Source organism: Aquarana catesbeiana, linkage group LG01, assembly GCF_042186555.1.
Source record: "Aquarana catesbeiana isolate 2022-GZ linkage group LG01, ASM4218655v1, whole genome shotgun sequence".
Classification (NCBI taxonomy): domain Eukaryota; kingdom Metazoa; phylum Chordata; class Amphibia; order Anura; family Ranidae; genus Aquarana; species Aquarana catesbeiana.
This window is the reverse complement of record NC_133324.1, coordinates 499,735,138-499,757,153: the sequence shown is the minus strand read 5'-3', so window position 1 is coordinate 499,757,153 and position 22,016 is coordinate 499,735,138. Positions and strand designations below refer to the sequence as shown.

At 46.6% G+C, this 22,016-nt stretch overlaps 1 protein-coding gene across 6 annotated transcripts in view; it reads left to right on the top strand.

Moving 5' to 3' along the window:
- The first annotated feature begins 331 nt into the window (after positions 1-331).
- CHERP (calcium homeostasis endoplasmic reticulum protein) overlaps positions 332-22,016 on the top strand; it is a 90,911-nt gene continuing 69,226 nt past the window's right edge. For 5 of the 6 annotated variants that reach the window (XM_073592745.1, XM_073592754.1, XM_073592737.1 and 2 more), the window contains exons 1-6: positions 332-486; positions 6,729-6,902; positions 13,137-13,321; positions 13,445-13,582; positions 13,964-14,115; positions 16,687-16,798. In XM_073592745.1, the coding sequence (XP_073448846.1) occupies positions 462-486; positions 6,729-6,902; positions 13,137-13,321; positions 13,445-13,582; positions 13,964-14,115; positions 16,687-16,798 (786 nt within the window). In that variant the 5' untranslated portion in view covers positions 332-461. Of the gene's footprint in view, positions 487-1,854; positions 2,078-6,728; positions 6,903-13,136; positions 13,322-13,444; positions 13,583-13,963; positions 14,116-16,686; positions 16,799-22,016 lie in introns of all 6 variants that reach the window. The other variant, XM_073592763.1, reaches the window with a different exon arrangement.

Genomic DNA, 22,016 nt, shown 5'->3' with positions numbered 1-22,016 from the left:
GGCTCTATATAAATCCTGTATAAAAAATAATGACATGGCATGCAGGGGACTGTTTGCAAAAAGCAGAGTGGGGATGTCCTGTGTGAACAGAGAACACTTTACAGACTGTGTGCTGCTTCTCTAATGTGCCTTGCTTGGGCCATTTGTACGGCACGCCAACATGACACAGAAAGCAGCTCTTCCTTTAGGAATCTCCATCCATCTATTGTAACGCGTCACTTCCCTTCCATGAGACGCTCATCGTGCATCTAGTGTGGGGCAGTCTGGAATAGCAATCATGGCTGATCCTGCGCTTCCGCTTGCCGTCGCACATTTGGTGACGTCTCCGTGCCATTGTGCAGTGGTGTCCTGGTGATGGAACGTAGAGCGCTGTGGTGTTTTGCGACGCTTCCGGCTGCAGTAGACGAGTGGCGGTGATCTGAAGAGAGGAGTCGTGGTCGGTGCAGGCCGTAGTCCTCGCCATGGAGGTTCCTCTTCCCCCAGAGGGTGAGCGCTGCCATTTTATTTCTCTTTGTGTTGTGTACTTGTAGCCTGGCTTCGTTTTGTCGTTCAAAAGAGCGCCATGATGGCAGGCTGAGTGAAGGGGTAGTGGGCTTCTAGAAAAGCGAACTGCCTGCCGTGGAAAGACACTTCTTAATCTGTACAGTGGCTGCTGGATTGGAGGAGTCCATTAATGCTACAAATTGGCATGACGGCATGTTTAGAGTGGGTTTAAATTGAGTATTTGGTGTATACTGTTTGAATGCTTAATAACCCAAACTGCTAATCAGCCAATCACGTGGCAGCAACTCAATGCATTCGGGCATCTAGATGTGGTGAAGTTCAAACCAAGCATCAGAATGGGGGGGGGGAATTTAAGTGACTTTGAGCCCGTGTTCACACTGTAACGAACACAGACATTGCATGTGATTGTCACCCGCGCTGCGGTGATGATCACATGCAATGTCTGTGCAATGCGAGTTCAGACATACAGTTGTATGGCTGAACTCACATTGGATTTGCACAAAAAAGGTACAGAGACTTTTTTTTTTTCCTGCAGGGGAATCGGATCACCCATGCGATCCAATTCCTGGCCAAATCCACAGTTCGCACTGCGATCTGTAAACTGATCTGGGGTGTCATTAACATTGTACACATTAACATTGTACATTTGCAAAGGGCAGTGTGAACTGCATGCTGGAGAGATGCAATGCGGGAATCGTGCTGGTTCCCACTTCGCTACAGTGTGAACCAAGGCTGAAAGTGGCATGGTTGTTGGTGCCAGACGCGGCTGGTCTGAGTATTTCAAAAACTGCTGATCTACTGGGATTTTCACACACAACCATCTCTCGGCTTTACAGAGAATGGTCGGAAAAAGAGAAAATATTCAGTAAGTGGCAGTTGTGTAGATGAAAATGCCTTGTTGATGTCAGGGGAGAAAGGGCAGACTGGTTTGAGATGATAGAAAGGAAACAGTAACTCAAATAGCCACTCGTTACAACCAAGGTAGACAGAATACCATCTCTGAATGCACAAAACATTGAGCCCCCGTTCACACCTGTGCGAATTAGATGCGGCTTACACCGCATCCAATTCGCAGGACATTTTAAAATGCATTCATTTGAATGTATTTGGTTCACATATGTGCGTTGCATTCGCACTGCGCATTGCACAAAAAACGTGTGCGTTTTTTGGGCATTGCGGTGCGAATTACAAGCCCATTATCTCCTATGGGAACGCATCTGATTCGCAGATGCATTGCGTTCTGAACAAGGACTTTCTCCTTCTCCTCACTACACTACCCCCTCTCCCTGCTCACTGATCTGCAGCTACAACACAGAGAAACCTTTGAACAACAGATTTTTATCTTCCCAGTGAAAGCTGAGCTTCAATTCGCACCGCACATGTGTGAACCCAGGCTGAACCTTGAAGCAGATGGGCTACAGCAGTAGAAGACCCCACCGGGTGCCACTTCTGTCAGCTAAGAACAGGAAACTGAGGCTACAATTCGCACAGGCTCACTAACATTGGACAATAGAAGATTGGAAAAACATTGCCTGGTCTGATGAGTCTCGATTTCAGCTGCGACATTCAGATGGTAGGGTCAGAATTTGGTGTAAACCACATGAAAGCATCAATTCATCCTGCCTTGTATCAACGGTTCAGGCTGGTGGTGTAATGGTGGGGGGGGATATTTACTTGGTACACTTTGGGCTCCTTAGTACCAACTGAGCATCGTTTAAAAACTTCAGCTCCAGAAGGTTTTACCCCCTTCCTGACCAGGCCTTTTTTTGCGATACGGCACTGCGTTGCTTTAACTAACAATTGCGTGCACATGCGGCATTGTACCCAAATAAAGTTTGTGTCCTTTGTTTTTTCGCACAAATAGAGCTTTCTTTTGGTGGTATTTGCTCACCTGTGGTTTTTATTTTTTGCGCAGTAAACAAAAACAGACTGACAATTTAAAAAAAAAAAAAACACAATTTTTTACTTTATGCTATAAAACCCATCCAATAAAAAAATTGTAGAAAATCTAATTTCTTCATCAATTTAGGCCAGTTTTATATTCTGCTACATGTTTTTGGTAAAAAAAAAATCCCAAGCGTATATTGATTGTAGACGCTATAATTTTTGCGTAAACCAAACTATGGGATATATTTATGGACTTTATTTATTTTTACTAGTAATGGCAGCAATTTTTAGTGGGGCTGCAACATTGCGGTGGACAAATCTGACACAAAGTGACACTTTTTGGGGACCAGTGACGCCAATAAAGTGATCAGCGCTAAAAAAAAAAAAGCACTGTCACTGTATAAATGACACTGGCAGGGAAGGGGTTAACATCAGAAGTGATCAAAGGGTTAAGTGTGCTCCTAGGGAGTGATTTCTAACTGTGTGGGGGATGGACTGACTGGAGTAAGAGAGACATCTGTGTTCCTGATTAGCTGGAACACAAGATCTCTCTCCCTCTCTGACAGAACAGCGGTCTGCCTTGTTTACATAGGCAGACTGCCGTTCTGTCTCTACTATGAATGATCGGCAGGTCCTGGCGGCCATCTAGGCCACCAGACCCGCTGCTTGGCTCCCGCTGTGTCCAATCGCAGCGGGAGCGAGGCTCCGGCGGGACGCGCGCGCCCCAGAGCCGATCCAAAAAATCACGTATAGGTACGTTAATTACGTGGGGCAGTTCTTAAGTGGTTAAATGCCATGGCCTACCTGAGTATTATTGCTGACCATGTCCATCTCTTTATGAATACAGTGTGCCCATCTTCTGATAGCTACTTCCAGCAGGATATTGCACCATGTCACAAAGCTCAAATTATCTCAAACTGGTTTCTTGAACATGACAATGAGTTTACTGTACTGTACTCCAATGGCCTCCACAGTCACCAGATCTCAATCCAATAGAGCACCTTTGGGATGTGGTGGAAAGGGAGATTTGCATCATGGATGTGCAGCCGACAAATCTGTAGCAACTGTGTGATGTTATCATGTCAATATTGACCTAAATCTCTGAGGAATGTTTCCAACACCTTGTTGAATTTATGCCACAAAGAATTAAGGCAGTTCTGAAGGCAAAAGGGGGTCCAACCCAGTTCTAGCAAGGTGTACCCAATAATAAAGTGGACGGTGAGTGTGCATACACACACACCGGTGTGATTACATGATCATTGCCCATGTTCAAATAACAAAGCCTGCACTACTGCCCCATATGCATTCTCAAGTGCACCACTCTGTATCCTTCCTGCCCAGCCCCAGCATTCCTTTAAATGGGTTAAGGTCTGTCTGATCTTGTGACCACAGTGATTGACTGTCAGTGGTCACGTTTGGCTCCCGATCATTACTAGGGACTGGTATCTGTCTGTGACCGATTGCTATCTGGCTGGAAGCAAGCTCTCAGGGCAGAAACTGTTGCTGCCCATGGAATCGTATGCCAGGCGTGTGATCATTAAAGTACACGCTCTTTGTCACCATACATATGCGTTACATGGGAGGCATAAGGTTAAGAATGTCGTACCAGAATGAATCTACCATTGCAGTCAACCCAAAAACTATGGCCAGGATGTCGCATTTTCCAACTTGTTGCCTGTAGCTAATAAAGCAGACCTCTACTCTAAAATCATAGTTATTCACTGCAGCCATCCCACCCTCCGCTGTTTGAATAAGACATTTGTTACATTTTTTTTTAAATTGCGGATCCATCTCACCCCCCCTTCCCAGCTTTCATTCTGTTGTTCAAATCCCAGGAGGCTTCAGGAGTAGGGACACGGAGGCTGGTGAACAGAGATTCATGTGTCAATGTGTGCTGGCTTCAAGAACCTGAAAAAGGCAGCCAGCTCCTTTGACTGAGGAAGACCAATATGGCAGCATGGGGCTCAGGCTTAGTCACCTGAACAGCGTGACAATTTCAGGTTTTCTGAGCAAGGTATGTGAGTTGAGGGGTTAAAAGATAATAGGGAGGGGTTGAAGTTCCTCTATAAAGCTCAACTCCAGGAATAGTAAAAATGCTCCCTTGCAGTGGGGCTACTCTTTCCCTGTTCTGCAAGGGTTCAATGATCATTTAGGTCTAGAGGAACAAGAAAAGCAGTTTTACTTGCTCGATCCTTCCCTCCCGCAGGCTCCTCCGTGCTGCAAGTCTGGTCCCTGCCGTCTCTTCATCTCTTTGCTCCAGCAGTCCCTGGTCCTCTGATGTCCTCAAGTTCAATGTGGGGTCCATAACTTTGCATTGGACCCAAGGACACTGGAGAGTAGGAGAGCGCTAGATGCTGGAGGATCAGGAAAGTAAAAGTGCTTTTCTCAACCCCATAGACCTAAATGAGCACTTAACCCTTGCAGTGCAGTGTCAACCCCACTGCAAGGGAGGATTTTAACCTTTCCTGGAGTTAAAGAGGAGGTCCTGCAGCTGCTGACTTTTAATATATGGAAACTTACCTGTCCAGGGAGCCCGCAATGTCGGCACCCCAGCCGATCTTCGGGTGCAGCCGTCGCCATTCCTGGTAAGGGAACCCGGCATTGAAGCTGCGCTTTCTAATTGGTCTGTTGGCGGAGGAAGGAGGAGGGGGCCAAACTTCCGAGAGACGGCGTCGCGGCCCTGTCTCCCGGAATTGAGGAACGTTACCTGTCAAAAAAAAAAAAGGTGTCAAATGTGGCACTGGAGGGGGGAAGGAGATGGATAAGCCGAAGTTCCACTTTTGGGTGGAACTCCGCTTTAAGCTTTAATAACTCCAGGAAGTAAGCAAACAAGTAAAAAACATATATGTCTGTGCTTAAAAAGGGGGGGGGGATAACTATATATAGTCTTTATGTATGTTCATATTTGTGAGTCCACAGCCTTGCCTGGTGATATTGCTTTAAAAAAAAAATAGAAACAAAGGGGGAAGCATATAGAACTAGTGCAGTAAATCTTTTTATTAAGAGCAAATCAACGACACTAAAAATAATTGCACTCACATATAGAAAGTAGTCCTATAATCTTCTACAGGTATAGAGCTCTGCTTCATGTTGTCCCTGAAGCCAGTGATGTTGAGAGAAGAGTCCCTCCATCAGATCTAGGCAATGTGTTTTGGGGGTGGTTCCTGCTTTGTCAAGTCAGGCTTGACAAAAGGGAATGGTTCCGGAACGCATTGCCATGGTAACCATTCACAACTCATTGGTGAACCCAGCAGCAGAGCTGTGAGTGAGTGCTCACACAAAACAAAAGCCACCCTCTGATACAGGAGTCTTTTGGCTTGTGTGGAGCAGTTGCAGATATGAGAACACAGCCACTCTCTCTGCACAGGTTCTTCAACTTGTGAGAAGGATCTGACAGAGGAAGGTGCACTTCCAACTTGCTCCGCTCTGGATCTGACAGAAGGACTCTACAACTCACTCTCAACATTGCTGGCTTCAGTGACAACATGAGGCAGGGCTCTGTTTCTATACAAATCCTATGATCTCTTACATGTGAGTGTCTGTCAGCACTGGGGTCACATTGGCAGAGAAAGACAGGGAAACCGATGGAGAAAAGAAACGCTAGAATATTAGTCAGTGCTAATTTGAAAAGCTGGAGGCATAAATCAACTTTAGTCCAGGTTCACACTGATGCCGAATAGAAATTGTGCGAGTTCAGCTAAACTCGCACAATTTGAAACTGGCATTGCAGTCTGACTTCGGGGGCATTTTTGCAGACATCTGTGCGGGTTGCACAGATGCCTATTCAAATCGCCCCCAAAGTCGCCAAAAGTAGTACAGGAACTACTTTTGGAAATCGGTGTGGTGCCACAACGTCGGCGCCGCGCCGATTTGGACGGAGCTATTGCCAGCAATAGCCGCCGATTTGGCATGTGATTTGACCAAATCAGCCCAATGTGGGCTAAATATTGGATGGCCCACGTGTGTGGCTGCTGCTGCAATATGTAAAACAATGAGTTTATTTTTTATACTTTACAATGGGGTGCCTCGAGATTTGTGTATCATTTTAAAGGGTGCCTTGACCGAAAAAAGGTTGCGGAAACACTGATGTATCTCCACAAATAGTGGCCAGTCCCTTAGCTCCTTTTTTATATCTGTATATTCTTAGCATGTTGAACTTGGGATCTGGTCTTTGTTTCCTACATCATGACTTCTTTGTGCTAAAATAAAATAAAAAAAAAAAAAAACACATTTTTAGTGCATTTTTCTATATCAGATGCACCAGATTTGTGATGGCAGGAGATGTGGTGATCTTTTTGCATTAACTGCAGTTATATATATTTTATTTTTTTTAACAGACCAGGAGCTTCGGAATGTTATTGACAAACTAGCGCAATTTGTGGCTAGAAATGGACCCGAATTTGAGAACATGACCATGGAGAAGCAAAAAGAAAACCCTAAGTTCTCATTCCTGTTCGGAGGAGAATTCTACAACTATTACAAATATAAACTTGCCATGGAGCAGCAACAACGTATGTAAAACGTTATTTATAACTTTTTTCATTTTCTGCAGCTATATTTCTTTGATCTTCTCCAGAGCAGTCCGTTCAGACAGAGGTACAAAGCAGCTTTGTTTGCTACACTGAAATTCATCTACTTTAACCTTGTCAATATGTGGTGTTGTAGCAAGCATTGTACAGTTTTCACTTAGTTGCATTGTACTTTAAAGTGTTTGTTAACCCCCCCCCAAAAAATATGCAGATCCTGGTCCCTTAAAGCAGATTACACAGCACAGCGCTTGTGCCGTGTAATCTGCCCCCCTCTAAACTCTAACACCCCCCCCCCTGAACTTTCCACTTCCTGTATGCCCCCTTTAACTAGACCACGATAACCAGGGTAGCTCTGCCCTGATCACTGTGGTCAAAGTGCATCCCTCAATCATACACTGTCCCCTCTGCTCTCCTCTCTCTCCCCCCTCCTTCCTGCCTGTCATCCCCCTCTGTGTCTGTCTCTGGCACTGCCAGCCTCTCTATTAGAGGCTGGCATAGCACACTGTCTAGTTTTAAAAAAAGAGTGTTGTAAATACCTAATTTCTCTAGGCGTCTGTCCAGGACAGCACTAGAGAGATAGGCTCCACCTCTGGAGGCAGGAAACGTATATACAGATCTTTAAAGGGTGATTTCCGTCCGTCCCTCCTCAGTCTTTGTGTTTTCTCCACTGGAGGAGGAGGCTGGATGGAGCTCTCCTTCCCCTGAGCCTAGGAGCTACCTATGGGAGAAGGGGAAGGAGGTCTGCAAAATACCTGGGAAAAGGTGGCAGGCATCTGGGTCCCCCCAGTCAGCCTACAGAGGAGCTGGTACCGGCATCCTCTGCATGGGCTGACGTTCCCTGCATGGCTGGTCGGATACTATGGTATCCTGGCGGGGGGTGGGCGTAGGCCTTGAGTTCTGGCCTGTGAAATGCAGAAGGAGGGCGGGGACTTCCGGCGCACCACTTCCGGTTCACGTGGCAAGCGTAGATGCCGGAGCCATGGTGGTTCTTTTAAAAAGGCCAGCCACAGGATGGGAAGCCAGCTATTCTAATCCACAGCACGATGCTCTTGCAAGGAACAGACAGCATGGATCCAGCTGAACCAGGTGGCAGTGGGGCTGACCCAGCTCAGGTAGGCGGACACAGGGGTGCCTTGGACCTACAAGGCTTGGGGGAGATGGACTCTTATGTAGCCCTTTTTGTTGTCCCACCAACCCCCCCCCCCACCCTTTGAGACGGGATCCGGACTAAAGAGTCACATGAATCCCGTCAGCGGCTGGTGGGGGTGCACATAGGTGTTGGTGAAGGACACCCACGGATTGGGTGTTTTTTCTGATGGCAGCTTGTCTTTGTTTTTTTTTCCCTTCCTTTTGCCTCCCTTCTCTTCTCTTTCTCTTGTCTCAGGCTCAGCCCAAAGAATCGGAGAGGTCAGGGGGGAAGAAGAGGTGTCTGTCATGTACAAACAAATTTAAGGAAGGGTGGAACAAGCCCCTTTGTAAAACCTGCATTGATAAATTGGCTTACAAGGAGGCAATGGGGACTTGCAAGGAATTGATTTCTGGTGTTCAGAAGGAAATGAAGGCTATTAAGTCGATGCTGGCAAACCTTGAAACCCCAAAACAACCAGCCGCAGTTCTACCCGCTTCAGCCCCAGAGGTGGGTGACGAATCAGGGGGAGAGGAATCAGATTCTTTGGATGAGCCAAGTGAGACGGCATCATCCAAAGATATTCTGAGCCAAGGGACAAGTTCACCCAGATATAGATTCTCACTCGAGGCGGTGGATGCCTTATTGGGGGTGATCTACTAGACCCTAGAGATCAACGAAGAGCAGGCCTCCTTGTCCCTACATGACCAGATGTATTGGACCCTGAAGGAAGACCAAAACAGGGTATTTCTGGTACACTGCGCACTGGTGCACTATTAAGAGTGGGTGGAATCTGAGAAAAAAGTTTTTTCCAAAAAGTCTGAAGAGGAGATTCCCTTTCAGTGAGGATTCTGCCTGTGTTTGGAACAAAGTGCCCAAAGTGGACGCAGCCTTTTCCCAGTGATCCAAATCAACAGACCTCGCCTTTTGATGACATGGATGTCCTTAGGGAACCCATGGACAAGAGGATGGAGGTACTGCTGAAAAGGTCATGGGAAGTAGCCATGACAAATCTAAAACCTGCAATGGCTACAACAAGAGTGGCTCATAATTTGGAGGTCTGGCTGGACCAATTACAAGGCCATTTGGAAAGTGGGACCTCCAGGAAAGAAATTTTGGATTCCCAGGGCTTTGTGGTTAAAATCCTGGTCGGGGGACCTGTCTTCAAAAGTTAGGCATCCCATTTGAAGGAGACCTCTTGTTTGGGCAGGATCTAGAAAAAGTTCTAGACCGTACTGCAGACAAGAAAAAGGCTTTACCTATCAAGAGTAAGAGCCCCAGGGAAATGTTTTTTTCGTCCCCAAAGACAATGTCACAGGGAGACCTCTAAGGGGTCAACCTCTAAAAAACAGTGGGGAAGGGGAAAACAGAAAGGTGTCCTGTTTTCCTCTCCTAAAGAAAACCACCAAATCCCAGTGACTTGGTTGCCATTAGAGGGAGATTGGGGCAGTTCCTCCCAGAGTGGGAAAAGACTACCCCAAACAAATTTATACTGAGGATAATCAGGGAAGGCTATTGAATTCAGTTCAAGGGCACTCCTCCCGCAAGGACATTCGTAACCACACCTCCCAGGGATCCTCAGAAGACGACCTCAGAAGCCTTGTTGTCACAAATTGGCGACTTGGTAGACCAGCGGGTTCTTTTTCCAGTGCCATAGCAAGAAGTAAACCACGGTCTTTACTCTCAAGTTTTTGTAGTAAGGAAACCGCCGGGCAAATTCTGCCTAATAATGAATTTAAAGTCACTAAACAAATGGGTGACCTACAAAAAATTTTGGATGGAAACTATCTTTTCGGTGGAGTCAATTCTTCCCCCAGATTGCTTCATGTCCTCCCTCGATCTGAGGGACTCCTATTTACACGTCCCGATCCATGAGTAATCTCAAACATTTTTGAGAGTGGCAATCCAGTGGAGAAGGCAGATCCGACATTTTCAATTCAGGGCCCTACCATTCGGCACTGGGAGGGTTCCAAGAAAGTGCAGTCCCAAAGATCAGCCAACTGGAGGGAGTTACAGGCGATCTGAGAAGCGCTAAGGACATCTGCCAGAGAGCTGAAAAGTCACCACATATAGGTCCTCTCGGACAGTGTGGTAGCAGTTTCTTATTTAAACAAACAAGGGGAATCGTCCTCAATCAGACTAGTGCTATCTTGTTTTGGGCTGAGAGAAACCTGAAGTCAATATCTGCAGTCCATCTAAAAGGTGTGGACAACCACCTGGCGAACTTTCTGAGCCGACACCAAGTGTACGAGTCAGAATGGTCACTAAACAGGAAGATCTTCCAGATAATAGAGAAATGGGGACTCGTTTAGAGAAAAGGTAGACTTGTTTGTCAACAAATCAAATGCCAAGGTTCCGGTGTACTTCTCGCTAGAAAAAGAAGTAGGGGCCAAGGGGATAGACACCTTGGCCCAGAGGTGGGCTTTTCCCGTTTGTTACGCCTTCCACCCATTCAAACTTATTCCTCTGGTCCTGAGGAAATTTGTTCAGGAGCATACCACAATGATATTAGTGGTCCTGTATTGCCCGAAGAGGCCGTGGTTTTCCACACTGTTAAGCCTAACAGAGGAGCCTCCCCTCATGCTACCCGAGAGGAAGGATCTGCTGTCCCAGGGCCCAGTTCTGGTACCAACAATACAGACTCTAAAGTTGTCAGCTTGATGTCTGAAGAAAGCCTCCTGAAGTCTAAGGGGCTCTCGGAACAGGGTGGTAAACACAATTCTTTCTAGTAGAAAGAAAGTAACCCAAGCAATTTTATGTTACATTTTGGAAGGTTTTGTGTTCATGGTTAGATACCAAGAAGCTGTCCGTAGGTATCCCAGCCATCTTGGGGTTTTTACATGACGTGCGGATCAAGGACTGGGCATAAGCACATTAAAAGTGCAGGTCTCGGCCTTTTCCTTTTTTTGAGCAACCCCTGGCATTAGACCCGCTAGTTAGCAGGTTCTTTAAGGGGTTAGCCATAATTAGACCTGTTCCGTTTAAGATCCTGACAAAATGGGGCCTGTCATTGGTATTGCAAGGCTGGATAAAATGATCGCAAAATGAAGAGCTGTCCTTAAAATGGGTCACGCTCAAAACTGTCTTTTTAGTGGCCATATCCACAGCTAGACGCATTAGCGAGCTGCGGGCACTTTCCATTAAGGAGCCTTTTCTGCAAATTTTTGAAGACAGGCTGGTGCTACGTACAGACCCAGGTTTTTTGCCTAAAGTAGTGTCAAAATTCCACAGGACTCAGTGAAGTATTATAGATTGGAGCTTACCTCAACGCAAGACCAAGCGTTTGGGCGAAAAGTCCTCCGAGTGGTCGTCCCCCCCCCCCCCCCCCAAAATCTGGTAAGTTCTTGTTGATCCTCTCTAGTGCTGTCCTGGACAAACGACTAGAGAAAACTAGTTAGACTTACCGGTAACTCTATTTCTAGGAGTCGTCCACGACAGCAGGGATTCCCTCCCTATATGCTGTTATGACTTTGGACAAGTGTTTTTGTTTCAGAAGCCATTCTGGTGAAGTTCTCGGTTAAAGACGGAGGAAGAGGGACAGAAGCCGCCCTTTAACCACTTGAGGTCCAGGCCATAGCCGAATGACGGCTACAGCGCGGACCTCAATCTCCGGGAGGACGTCATATGACGTCCTCCCCTATGCACGCGCACCCTGCAGGGCGCGCGGCGTGCGCGCTGTGATCACCGAGTCACGGAGACTCGGATGATCACAGATCCGAGTAAGGGGCCGTTCCCGGCCCCTTACCATGTGATCAGCTGTCAGCCAATGACAGCTGGTCACATGATGTAAACAAAAGCTCGGTGATCGGTTTCGTTTTCTCCTCACGCTGACAGCGTGAGGAGGAGAAAAAAAAGCCGATCACCGGCTTATGTCAAAGGGACATCGGTCCCGAAGAGGAAGGAGGCACAGATGCCACATCTGTGCCTCCAAGTGCCACCTATCAATGCCCACAAGTGCCACCTATCAATGCCCACAAGTGCCACCTATTAGTGCCACCTAGCAGTGCTGCCACCCATCAGTGCCCATAACCGCCACCCATCAGTGCCCATAACCGCCACCCATCAGTGCCCATAACCGCCACCCATCGGTGCCCATAACCGCCACCCATCGGTGCCCATAACCGCCACCCATCGGTGCCCATAACCGCCACCTATCGGTGCCCATCAGTGCCGCCTCATCAGCGTACATCAACGAAGGAGAAAAATTAACTGTTTGCAAAAATTGATGATAAAATATAAAAAAAATATATAATTTAAAAAAAAAAATTCTGTCTTTTTCAATTTTTTTAACAAAAAATAAAAACCGTAGAGGTGATCAAATACCATCAAAAGAAAGCTCTATTTGTGGGGAAAAAATGATAAAAATTTCATTTGGGTAGCGTGTTGTATGACCGCGCAATTATCATTCAAAGTGCGACAGCGCTGAAAGCTGAAAATTTGGTCTGGACAGGAGGGGGGTTTAAGTGCCCAGTAAGCAAGTGGATAAAGATCTGATTATGTAGAGCCTATCTCTCTAGTGCTGTCCTGGACGACTCCTAGAAACAGACTTACCGGTAAGTCTAACTCTAGTTTTCAGCTGTCTTCAGGCCGGTCACGTGACTCGCGGCCGCTTTACAGCTATGAGACACGGCTTCTGTGGAGGAGACGAGTGGCCACGTGATCTCCCCGGCTGACGTCAGAGGGAGATCACGGCCCCTCCCTCAGAAGAAATAGATTAGAGCTGTAAAGCGGCCGCGAGTGATGTGACCGGACTGAAGACAGCTCAAATTAGGTATTCACAGCGCTCGTTTTTTAAAACTACAGACAGTGTGCTATGCCAGCCTCTAATAGAGGGGCTGGCATAGTTTTATATGGATGGGTTAACAAACCCTTTAATTGTATAACTCCTTCCCCTTTTTTTGTGTAATTACCTGATTTAATAAACTGTAATGGATATTTCACATTTATTTAGACCCATATAAAGATTGAGAACATGTTTGAAATGCATTTCTGATCAATTTCCTCCCAAATGGTCTCTGTCTAGATGTAATGGACACATTGCAATTCAGGATTAAAAATGTGTCTCCTTGCTTTTCTTCTCTTGTATTCAGTTATTTGCAAGCAAGCCCAGGACATAGAGCCCACACCTCAGATTACCACAATTCCCCTTCCAGCATTGCCTTTGCCCCCTACACTGGTTCCACCTCCTCAAGGTGCACCTTCTATAGAAGACCTTGTACAGCAAAGTCAGTGGAATGTGCAGCAGCAAGAACAACAGCTAATCAACCTGAGACAGGTATCAGTATACCCCCCCATATAATCTTTCTCATTTGCCACTGCATGTTGGAACTAGAAGATTTATAACCTAAACACTCAAATGTGCAGATTTGAGACCTTTTGAAATTTTTTTGTGTCTCAGGAGCAAATAACAGCTGCAGTGGCACATGCCATTGAACAACAGATGCAGAAACAGCGTGAAGAAACCCATCTGGACATGACTGAGTTTGATAACTTGCTGCAACCAATCATTGACACATGTACCAAGGATGCCATATCTGTAAGTTATCCTCTTCCTTTTTTTTTTTTTTTTTTCTCGTTGCTCATTTGAGATACAACAGACCTCAAAATTTAAAGGATTCTCCTTGCTTTAGAGATTACCTTTGCACAAAAAAAGCTGTAAAAGAACACCTATCTTAACAATTCCTTCACTTCTAACATAACCTATTAGTAATGTTATAGCAACCTATTAGATAGAAGTGCTGATAATGGGCAGGTTTATTCAGTCTATCTTCTGAACCAGAATAATTTGTGGATGTATGCGTTTTGCCTTACTATTGACCTCAATTACTGTTTTAGGAGGAACTAAGCAGTAGAGTTTGTTTAGTAAATGAACCAGAACATGCGTAACTAATACAGGCTTCCTAAAATATGTTAACAGGCAGGGAAGAACTGGATGTTCAGCAATGCCAAATCTCCCCAGCATTGTGAACTTATGGCTGGGCACCTGCGCAATCGGATTACGGCTGAAGGAGCACACTTTGAATTACGTCTGCATTTGATTTACTTGACTAATGATGTTCTTCATCACTGGTAAGTAGTGCCAGCTGTGTGCTTTGGTCCTTTATCCTTTGAGCACACCACAGCTGTTTTGTGTAGTGGCTTTTTAAAATTGTTTAGCCACCTGTATGTAATTTTGTACATATCGCAATATTGGTAGTTTTTTAAGCAGCTACATTTAACTGCACGTTGATCGCTATGGGAAAACTCTGATCAGGTGATTAAGTATACCTATCATGAAAGCAGCACTTGGCATGTATGGCAGATAAATCCACAGATCTCCAGCCTGCTTCTTAGACCAGAGTAAGAGCCAAAGGTATTGATCTGCAGGACTGACTGTAGAAAGGTGGAACTATTACAGAAATATAGCAGATTATTGGCGCTCTGAAATGAGGTACACAGCGGCATTTAAAAAAAAAAAAAAATGCACTGAGAACATTATTTAACATGGCAGAGGGGGTTGTTGTATTATGAGAGCAGCAGGAGGGGAAGATCGTGGAGTGAACAAAGCTGAGGGGGATGGGGGAGAGGAGAGCTGCGGATGACGGAGGCAGGTAAACTGACTACAGGGCTCAGCAGCCATGAATACCCGTGTTCAGTTTACAGAGGGGAGGGCATAGCCAGGCAGGTTCAGCCTGGTATTTCAGGTGATACAGGGGGCCGAATTACACAGCACAAGCACTGTGCTTTATAACATGCTTTGAGGGAACACCAGTCCTCAGGAAGGATGTACTGGAAATGGAGCGAGTACAAAGAAGGGCAACAAAGCTAATAAAGGGTCTGGAGGATATTAGTTATGAGGAAAGGTTGCGAGCACTGAACTTATCTAACTCTCTGGAGAAGAGACGCTTGAGAGGGGATATGATTTCAATTTATAAATACCATACTGGTGACCCCCACAATAGGGATAAAACTTTTTCGCAAAAGGGAGTTTAACAGGACTCGTGGCCACTCATTAAAATTAGAAGAAAAGAGGTTTAACCTTAAACTACGTAGAGGGCTCTTTAGTGTAAGAGCGGCAAGGATGTGGAATTCCCTTCCACAAGCGGTGGTCGCAGCTGGGGGCATCGATAGTTTCAAGAGACTATTAGATAAGCACCTGAATGACCGCAACATACAGGGATATACAATTTATTACTGACATATTACACACATGGGTTGGACTTGATGGACTTGTGTCTTTTTTTTCAACCTCGCCTACTATGTAACTATGATCCTGCCTGTTCCTGTGTCCCACTGTCTCTGCTGTCCATGATAATCGTGGCTCCTGATCCAGGATACTGTGGTCAGATTACATGCCTCTGTCATCACGCTGTCTGCTCTCTCCTCTCTGTCTCTCCCCTTCCCTCCTAGCCTGTCAGTTCCGATGCCTGTGTGTGTGAGAGCGATTCCCCCCCCCCACGACTCTTTCCTGTCACTTGAAATACCTTTGAAAACTAACTTGCATCCCCTGTTTTATCAAGATCCTAACTACTAGGTGTCCTTTCTTTTAAAACTCTAATCATAAATTCCTTCTCACAGCGGTCACATGACATTCCTCTGCTGGCTGGCTGATGTCAGAGGGTTATCTCAGCCCCTCCCTTTGCATTCCTTACATAGGAAAGACACTGACCACAGGTTATTGCTGTGAGATAAGGTACTTACAATTAGACCCCTTTCACACTGGGGCGCTTTGCAGATGCTACAGCGCTAAAAATAGTGAAATCAATGGGCAGCGCGGCTATACCGCTGGCAAAGTGCTTTGGGGCTGGTTTTAACCCTTTCTTGGCTAGCGGGGGGGGTAAAAGCGCCCTGCTAGCGGCCGAATAGCGCCGCAAAATTGACGGTAAAGCGCCGCTAAAAATAGCGGCACTTTACCGCCAATGCATCCACCGCCCCAGTGTGAAAGGGGCCTTAGGATTTAAAAAAAACAGACACGGTGCTATAGCTCTTGATAAAACATAGGGGATGGCAGTGTTTTATCATCCTGAATCTACAACCACTTTAAGTTAATATCTGTTCCTTCTACCCGGAATAAAACTCGACTGGTCTCCATGTTCCAGAGTCGTAAAAACCTTCTTCAAACAATTTTGTTAATGTTTTTAATCAGTGTCTTAGCATCTACATTTGGACGTTAGATTGGAAAGTAGGAGGTGCACAGGTCCAGGTTCTTGCAAGGTTTCAGAATCGCCACCACGAATGCTTCCAACATAGAAAAGGTCAAGAGTTTCTGCGCTAGTGACACTGAGCATATGTAATAGTAAAGGGGCTGAATTAATGTGGATTTTAAAAAATTCTGTGCTGTCCATCGACCCCAGGTATATTACCAAATTGGAGCATAACTGCAAACATACTGAATTTTCTCTCAGGTAGTCTTCACCTTCGTTTTGAGTTCAGAGGTAAAGGGCGAGGGTCGCAAACTCTTTGGTATCTAGGTATGTTTATAGTTTGCTAATGTTGTATTCTGTCCTAGGTATACAGGGTTTTATAACAGAATGCCCCATACCTCGAAGTGCAGGTATCTTTAGCTCCTGACGCTGAATGGGAGATTTATGTCAACCTGTTTCTTTATGCTTTAAAAAAATTACATTACTTATCTAGTTGTATTTATTATTTTGCTCACAGTCAGCGAAAGCAAGCTCGTGATCTTCTGGCAGCTCTTCAGAAAGTAGTGGTTCCTATTTACTGTACCAGTTTCCTAGCGGTGGAAGAAGACAAGCAGCAGAAGATTGCACGTGTAAGTATTTAGGTAAACAAGCTGTCACAGTAATGCTTGTTTACAACTTCCCCACTGTGCTAAGTTGTAAGTTATGACAAAAAGCAGGGCTTGGTCCAACTTTAGATCCTGGCTCTAAGCAAAAGAATGCTGTCACTGTCTATGAATTGTGTTCAGACAAAGCCTCTGATTAGCTGGTTGGGCAGAGCGAGTTAAGCTGGTCATACGGTGAGGGGAAAAAAGTATTTGATCCCCTGCTGATTTTTGTATGTTTTCCCACTGATAAATGATCAGTCTATAAATTTAATGGTAGGTTTATTTTAACAGTGAGAGACAGAATAACAACAAATATCCAAAAACATGCATTTTAAAAAAAGTTATAACTTTATCTGAATTTTAGTGAGTGAAATAAGTATTTGATCCCCTATCAATCAGCAAGACTTCTGGCTCCCAGGTGTCTTCTATACAGGTAACGAGCTGAGATTAGGAGCATTCTCTTAGGCTGGGTTCACACTGGTCCGACAAACGCTCCGACATTGGGAGCTCATGTCGCATGACGTGTGAAATTTAATGTTTCCCTATGGGAGCCGTCCTAACTGGTCCGACACAAGTCGTTCCGACTTTATAAATGCTCCCTGTACTACTTTGGTCCGACTTTGATCCTACTTCAGCCTATTGACTATCATTGAAGTCGGATCAAAGTCGGATTGCCGTCTTGCATGATCCGACTTCGGCACGCGACTTGTGCTCAGATGTTCTTGAGGGGGAACTCCGCGCCAAATTTTAAATAAAAAACCGGCATGGGTTCCCCCTCCAGGAGCATACCAGGCCCTTGGGTCTGGTATGGACCTTGAGGGGAACCCCCTACGCCGATAAAAACGGCGTGGGGGTCCCCCCCAATCCATACCAGACCCTTATCCGAGCACGCAGCCCGGCCGGACAGGAATGGGGGTGGGGACGAGCGAGCGCCCCCCCCCTGAACCGTACCAGGCCGCATGCCCTCAACATGGGGGGGTTGGTGCCTTGGGGGAGGGGGCGCGCTGCGGCCCCCCACCCCAAAGCACCTTGTCCCCATGTTGATGAGGACAAGGGCCTCTTCCCGACAACCCTGGCCGTTGGTTGTCGGGGTCTGCGGGCGGAGGGCTTATCGGAATCCAGGAGCCCCCTTTAATAAGGGGGCCCCCAGATCCCGGCCCCCCACCCTATGTGAATGAGTATGGGGTACATGGTACCCCTACCCATTCACCTAGGGAAGTGTCAATAAAAAAACCACAGTACACAGGTTTCAAAATTAATTTATTGGGCAGCTCCGGTATCTTCTTCCGACTTCTCCCGGTGTTCCGCCTCTTCTCCCGGGCCCCGCCGCTATCTTCTTCCAGCTCTATTGCCAGCGAGGGGCCCGGTCTGCTGCCGCTGTCTTGTCGCCGCTGTCTCGCCGCTCCTTCTCTTCAACTCTTCATCTCTTCTTCCGATGTTAACACGACGCTCTCCCCGGCTGGAATGCTCTCTGTGCGCTCTGCTCTGACTTATATAGGCGGTGACCCCGCCCCCTTATGCCGTCACAGTCTCTGGGCATGCTGGGACTGTGACGGCATAAGGGGGCGTGGTCATCGGGTGATGACCACGCCCCCTAAAACGTCACAGTCCCAGCATGCCCAGGGACTGTGACGGCATAAGGGGGCGGGGTCACCGCCTATATAAGTCAGAGCAGAGCGCACAGAGAGCATTCTAGCCGGGGAGAGCGTCGTGTCAACATCGGAAGAAGAGATGAAGAGAAGGAGCGGCGAGACAGCGGCGACAAGACAGCGGCAGCAGACCGGGCCCCTCGCTGGCAATAGAGCTGGAAGAAGATAGCGGCGGGGCCCGGGAGAAGAGGCGGAACACCGGGAGAAGTCGGAAGAAGATACCGGAGCTGCCCAATAAATTAATTTTGAAACCTGTGTACTGTGGTTTTTTTTATTGACACTTCCCTAGGTGAATGGGTAGGGGTACCATGTACCCCATACTCATTCACATAGGGTGGGGGGCCGGGATCTGGGGGCCCCCTTATTAAAGGGGGCTCCTGGATTCCGATAAGCCCTCCGCCCGCAGACCCCGACAACCAATGGCCAGGGTTGTCGGGAAGAGGCCCTTGTCCTCATCAACATGGGGACAAGGTGCTTTGGGGTGGGGGGCCGCAGCGCGCCCCCTCCCCCAAGGCACCAACCCCCCCATGTTGAGGGCATGCGGCCTGGTACGGTTCAGGAGGGGGGGGGGGGGCGCTCGCTCGTCCCCACCCCCATTCCTGTCCGGCCGGGCTGCGTGCTCGGATAAGGGTCTGGTATGGATTGGGGGGGACCCCCACGCCGTTTTTATCGGCGTAGGGGGTTCCCCTCAAGGTCCATACCAGACCCAAGGGCCTGGTATGCTCCTGGAGGGGGAACCCATGCCGGTTTTTTATTTAAAATTTGGCGCGGAGTTCCCCCTAAAGATTCATACCAAACACAGTGCCGGGCATTGGCGGGGATCCAAGTCGGATCCCCGTTCATTGAAAATCGGACACATGCCGGCTTCATGTCGCAGGGCAAAGTCGGATCCAAAGTAGGACGGCTGTCGTGTCGCACCAGTGTGAACCCAGCCTTAAAGGGAGTGCTCCTAATCGCCACTTGTTATCTGTATAAAAAACACCTGTCCACACAAGCAATCAATCAGATTCCAGTCTCTCCTTCATGGCCAAGACCAAAGAGCTTTTCAAGGATGTCGGGGACAAGATTGTAGACCTACACAAGGCTGGAATGGGCTACAAGACCAAGAAGCTTGGGGAGCGTGTGACAACAGTTGGTGCGATAATTCGCAAATGGTAGAAACACAAAATAACTGTCAATCTCCCTCAGTCTGGGGCTCCATACAAGATCTCGCATCACCTCGTGGAGATTCCATGATCATGAGAACGATGAGGAATCAGCCCAGAACTACACGGGAGATTCTTGTCAATGATCTCAAGGCAGCTGGGACCAAGAAAACAATTGGTAACACACTATGCCATGAAGGACTGAAATCCTGCAGTGCCCACAAAAAAGCACATGTACAGGCTCATCTGAAGTTTGTTAATGAACATCTGAATGATTCAGAGGAGAACTGGGTGAAAGTGTTGTGGTCAGATGTGACCAAAATCGAGCTCTTTGGCATCAACTCAACTCACCATGTTTGGAGGAGGAGGAATGCTGCATATGACCACAAGAACACCATCCCCATCATCAAATATGGAGGTGGAAACATTATGCTTTGGGGGTGTTTTTCTGCTCAGGGGACAGGAAAACTTCACTTCGTGGTACGATGGACAGGGCCATGTACCGTCAAATCTTGGGTGAGAACCTCCTTCCCTCAGCCAGGGCATTGAAAATGGGTCGTGGATGGGTATTCCAGGATGACAGTAATCCAAAACGCACACGACCAAGGCAACAAAGGAGTGGCTCAAGAGGAAGCACATTAACCACTTAAGGACCCAGAAGGTTTTACCCCCTAAATGACCAGGCCATTTTTTGCGATCCGGCACTGCGATGCTTTAACTGACAATTGTGCAACGCTGTGCTCAAACAAAATTGATGTTTTTTTTTTTTCCCCACAAATAGGGCTTTCTTTTGGTTGTATTTGATCACCTCTGTGGTTTTTATTTATTTTTTTTTTTTTTTTGCGCTTTTAAACAAAAAAAAAAAAAAAACCCAACAATTTTGAAGAAAAAAAACTTTTTTACATTTTTGCTATAATATTGAAAAAAAAAATAAGAAAAACAAATTTCATCATCAGTTTAGGCCACTATGTATTCTACATATTTTTGATAAAAAAAAATTGCAATAAGCATATGATTGGTTTGCGCAAAAGTTATAGTGTCTACAAAATAGGGGATTTATGGCTTTTTTTTTTTTTTACTAGTATTGGCGGTGATCAGCTATTTTTAGCGGGACTGCGACAGAGCTAAAAATAGCCACCGATCACTGTATAAATGACAATGGCAGGGAAGGGGTTAACACTAGGGGGTGGTCAAAGGTTTAAGTGGGTACTAGGGAGGTGTTTCTAACTGGGGAGTGGACTGACGGAGTACAGAGCGATCGCTGTTCCAACAGACGATCACACTGTACTCCTCTGACTGGGATCTATTTGTTTACATTGGCAAATCCCCGTTGTGCATTTCTGAGGAACGATCGCAGTTGGCTGGTGGACATCGCGGCCGCCGGATCCGCGCATCGGCTCCCCCGCTGCGCAGTAACTCATGCACGAAGCGTACGGGTATGTCGTTTTGCGCAATAGGGCCACCCTGCCATAGTATATATGCGGCGGGCGGTCCTTAAGTGGTTAAGGTCCTGGAGTGGCCTAGCCAGTCTCCAGACCTTAATCCCATAGAAAATCTGTGGAGGGAGCTGAAGGTTCGAGTTGCCAAACGTCAGCCTGGAAACCTTAATGACTTGGAGAGGATCTGCAAAGAAACGTCTGACCTCTGTGATTGCCAGCAAGGGTTTTGCTACCAAGTACTAAGTCATGTTTTGCGAAGGGGGTTAAATACTTATTTCACTCATTAAAATGCAAATCAGTTTATAACTTTTTTTTTAATGTGTTTTTCTGGATTTTTTTGTTCTGTCTCTCACTAGTAAAATAAACCAACCATTAAAATTATAGACTGATCGTTTCTTTGTCAATGGGCAAATGTACAAAATCAGCAGGGGCTCAAATACTTTTTTCCCTTCACTGTAGATGGATCTAATCTTGGCTGGTTCAACAGGGATCGGCCAAGATTCAATCCATCTATGAGCAGGCTGGTTGTACCAAGCCTATTGGATTTTTTTAACATGTTTTCACTACTGGCGGTTATATCCGCTAGCAGTAGTTATTGTGTTCTGCCAGCTGTGTCGTTTGGCATAATAGCGCTGACTGTTGATTGGGGGGGGGGATCGTGAGCAGACAGAAATGATTTTGTCTACCAATCTTAATTTTCTATTGTGATGCAGCTTTACCCCTCAGTGATAGGTTTGCTCCTCCGGGTTCACGTGTATTCTTAAAGCGTTTAAGCCAAAAAATAAAAATGGATCCTGCTCCTTTTAAAGCATGTATAACAGCAGTGCTTGTGCTGTGTCATTTGGCCCCCTGTATCACCCGTAATACCTGGCTGATCCTGCCAGTTTCGACACCCCCCCCCCTGACCACAGTTCATTGTGGCTGCTGAGCCCTGACACCGTTGTCAGTTTACGTGCCTCCGTCATCCGCT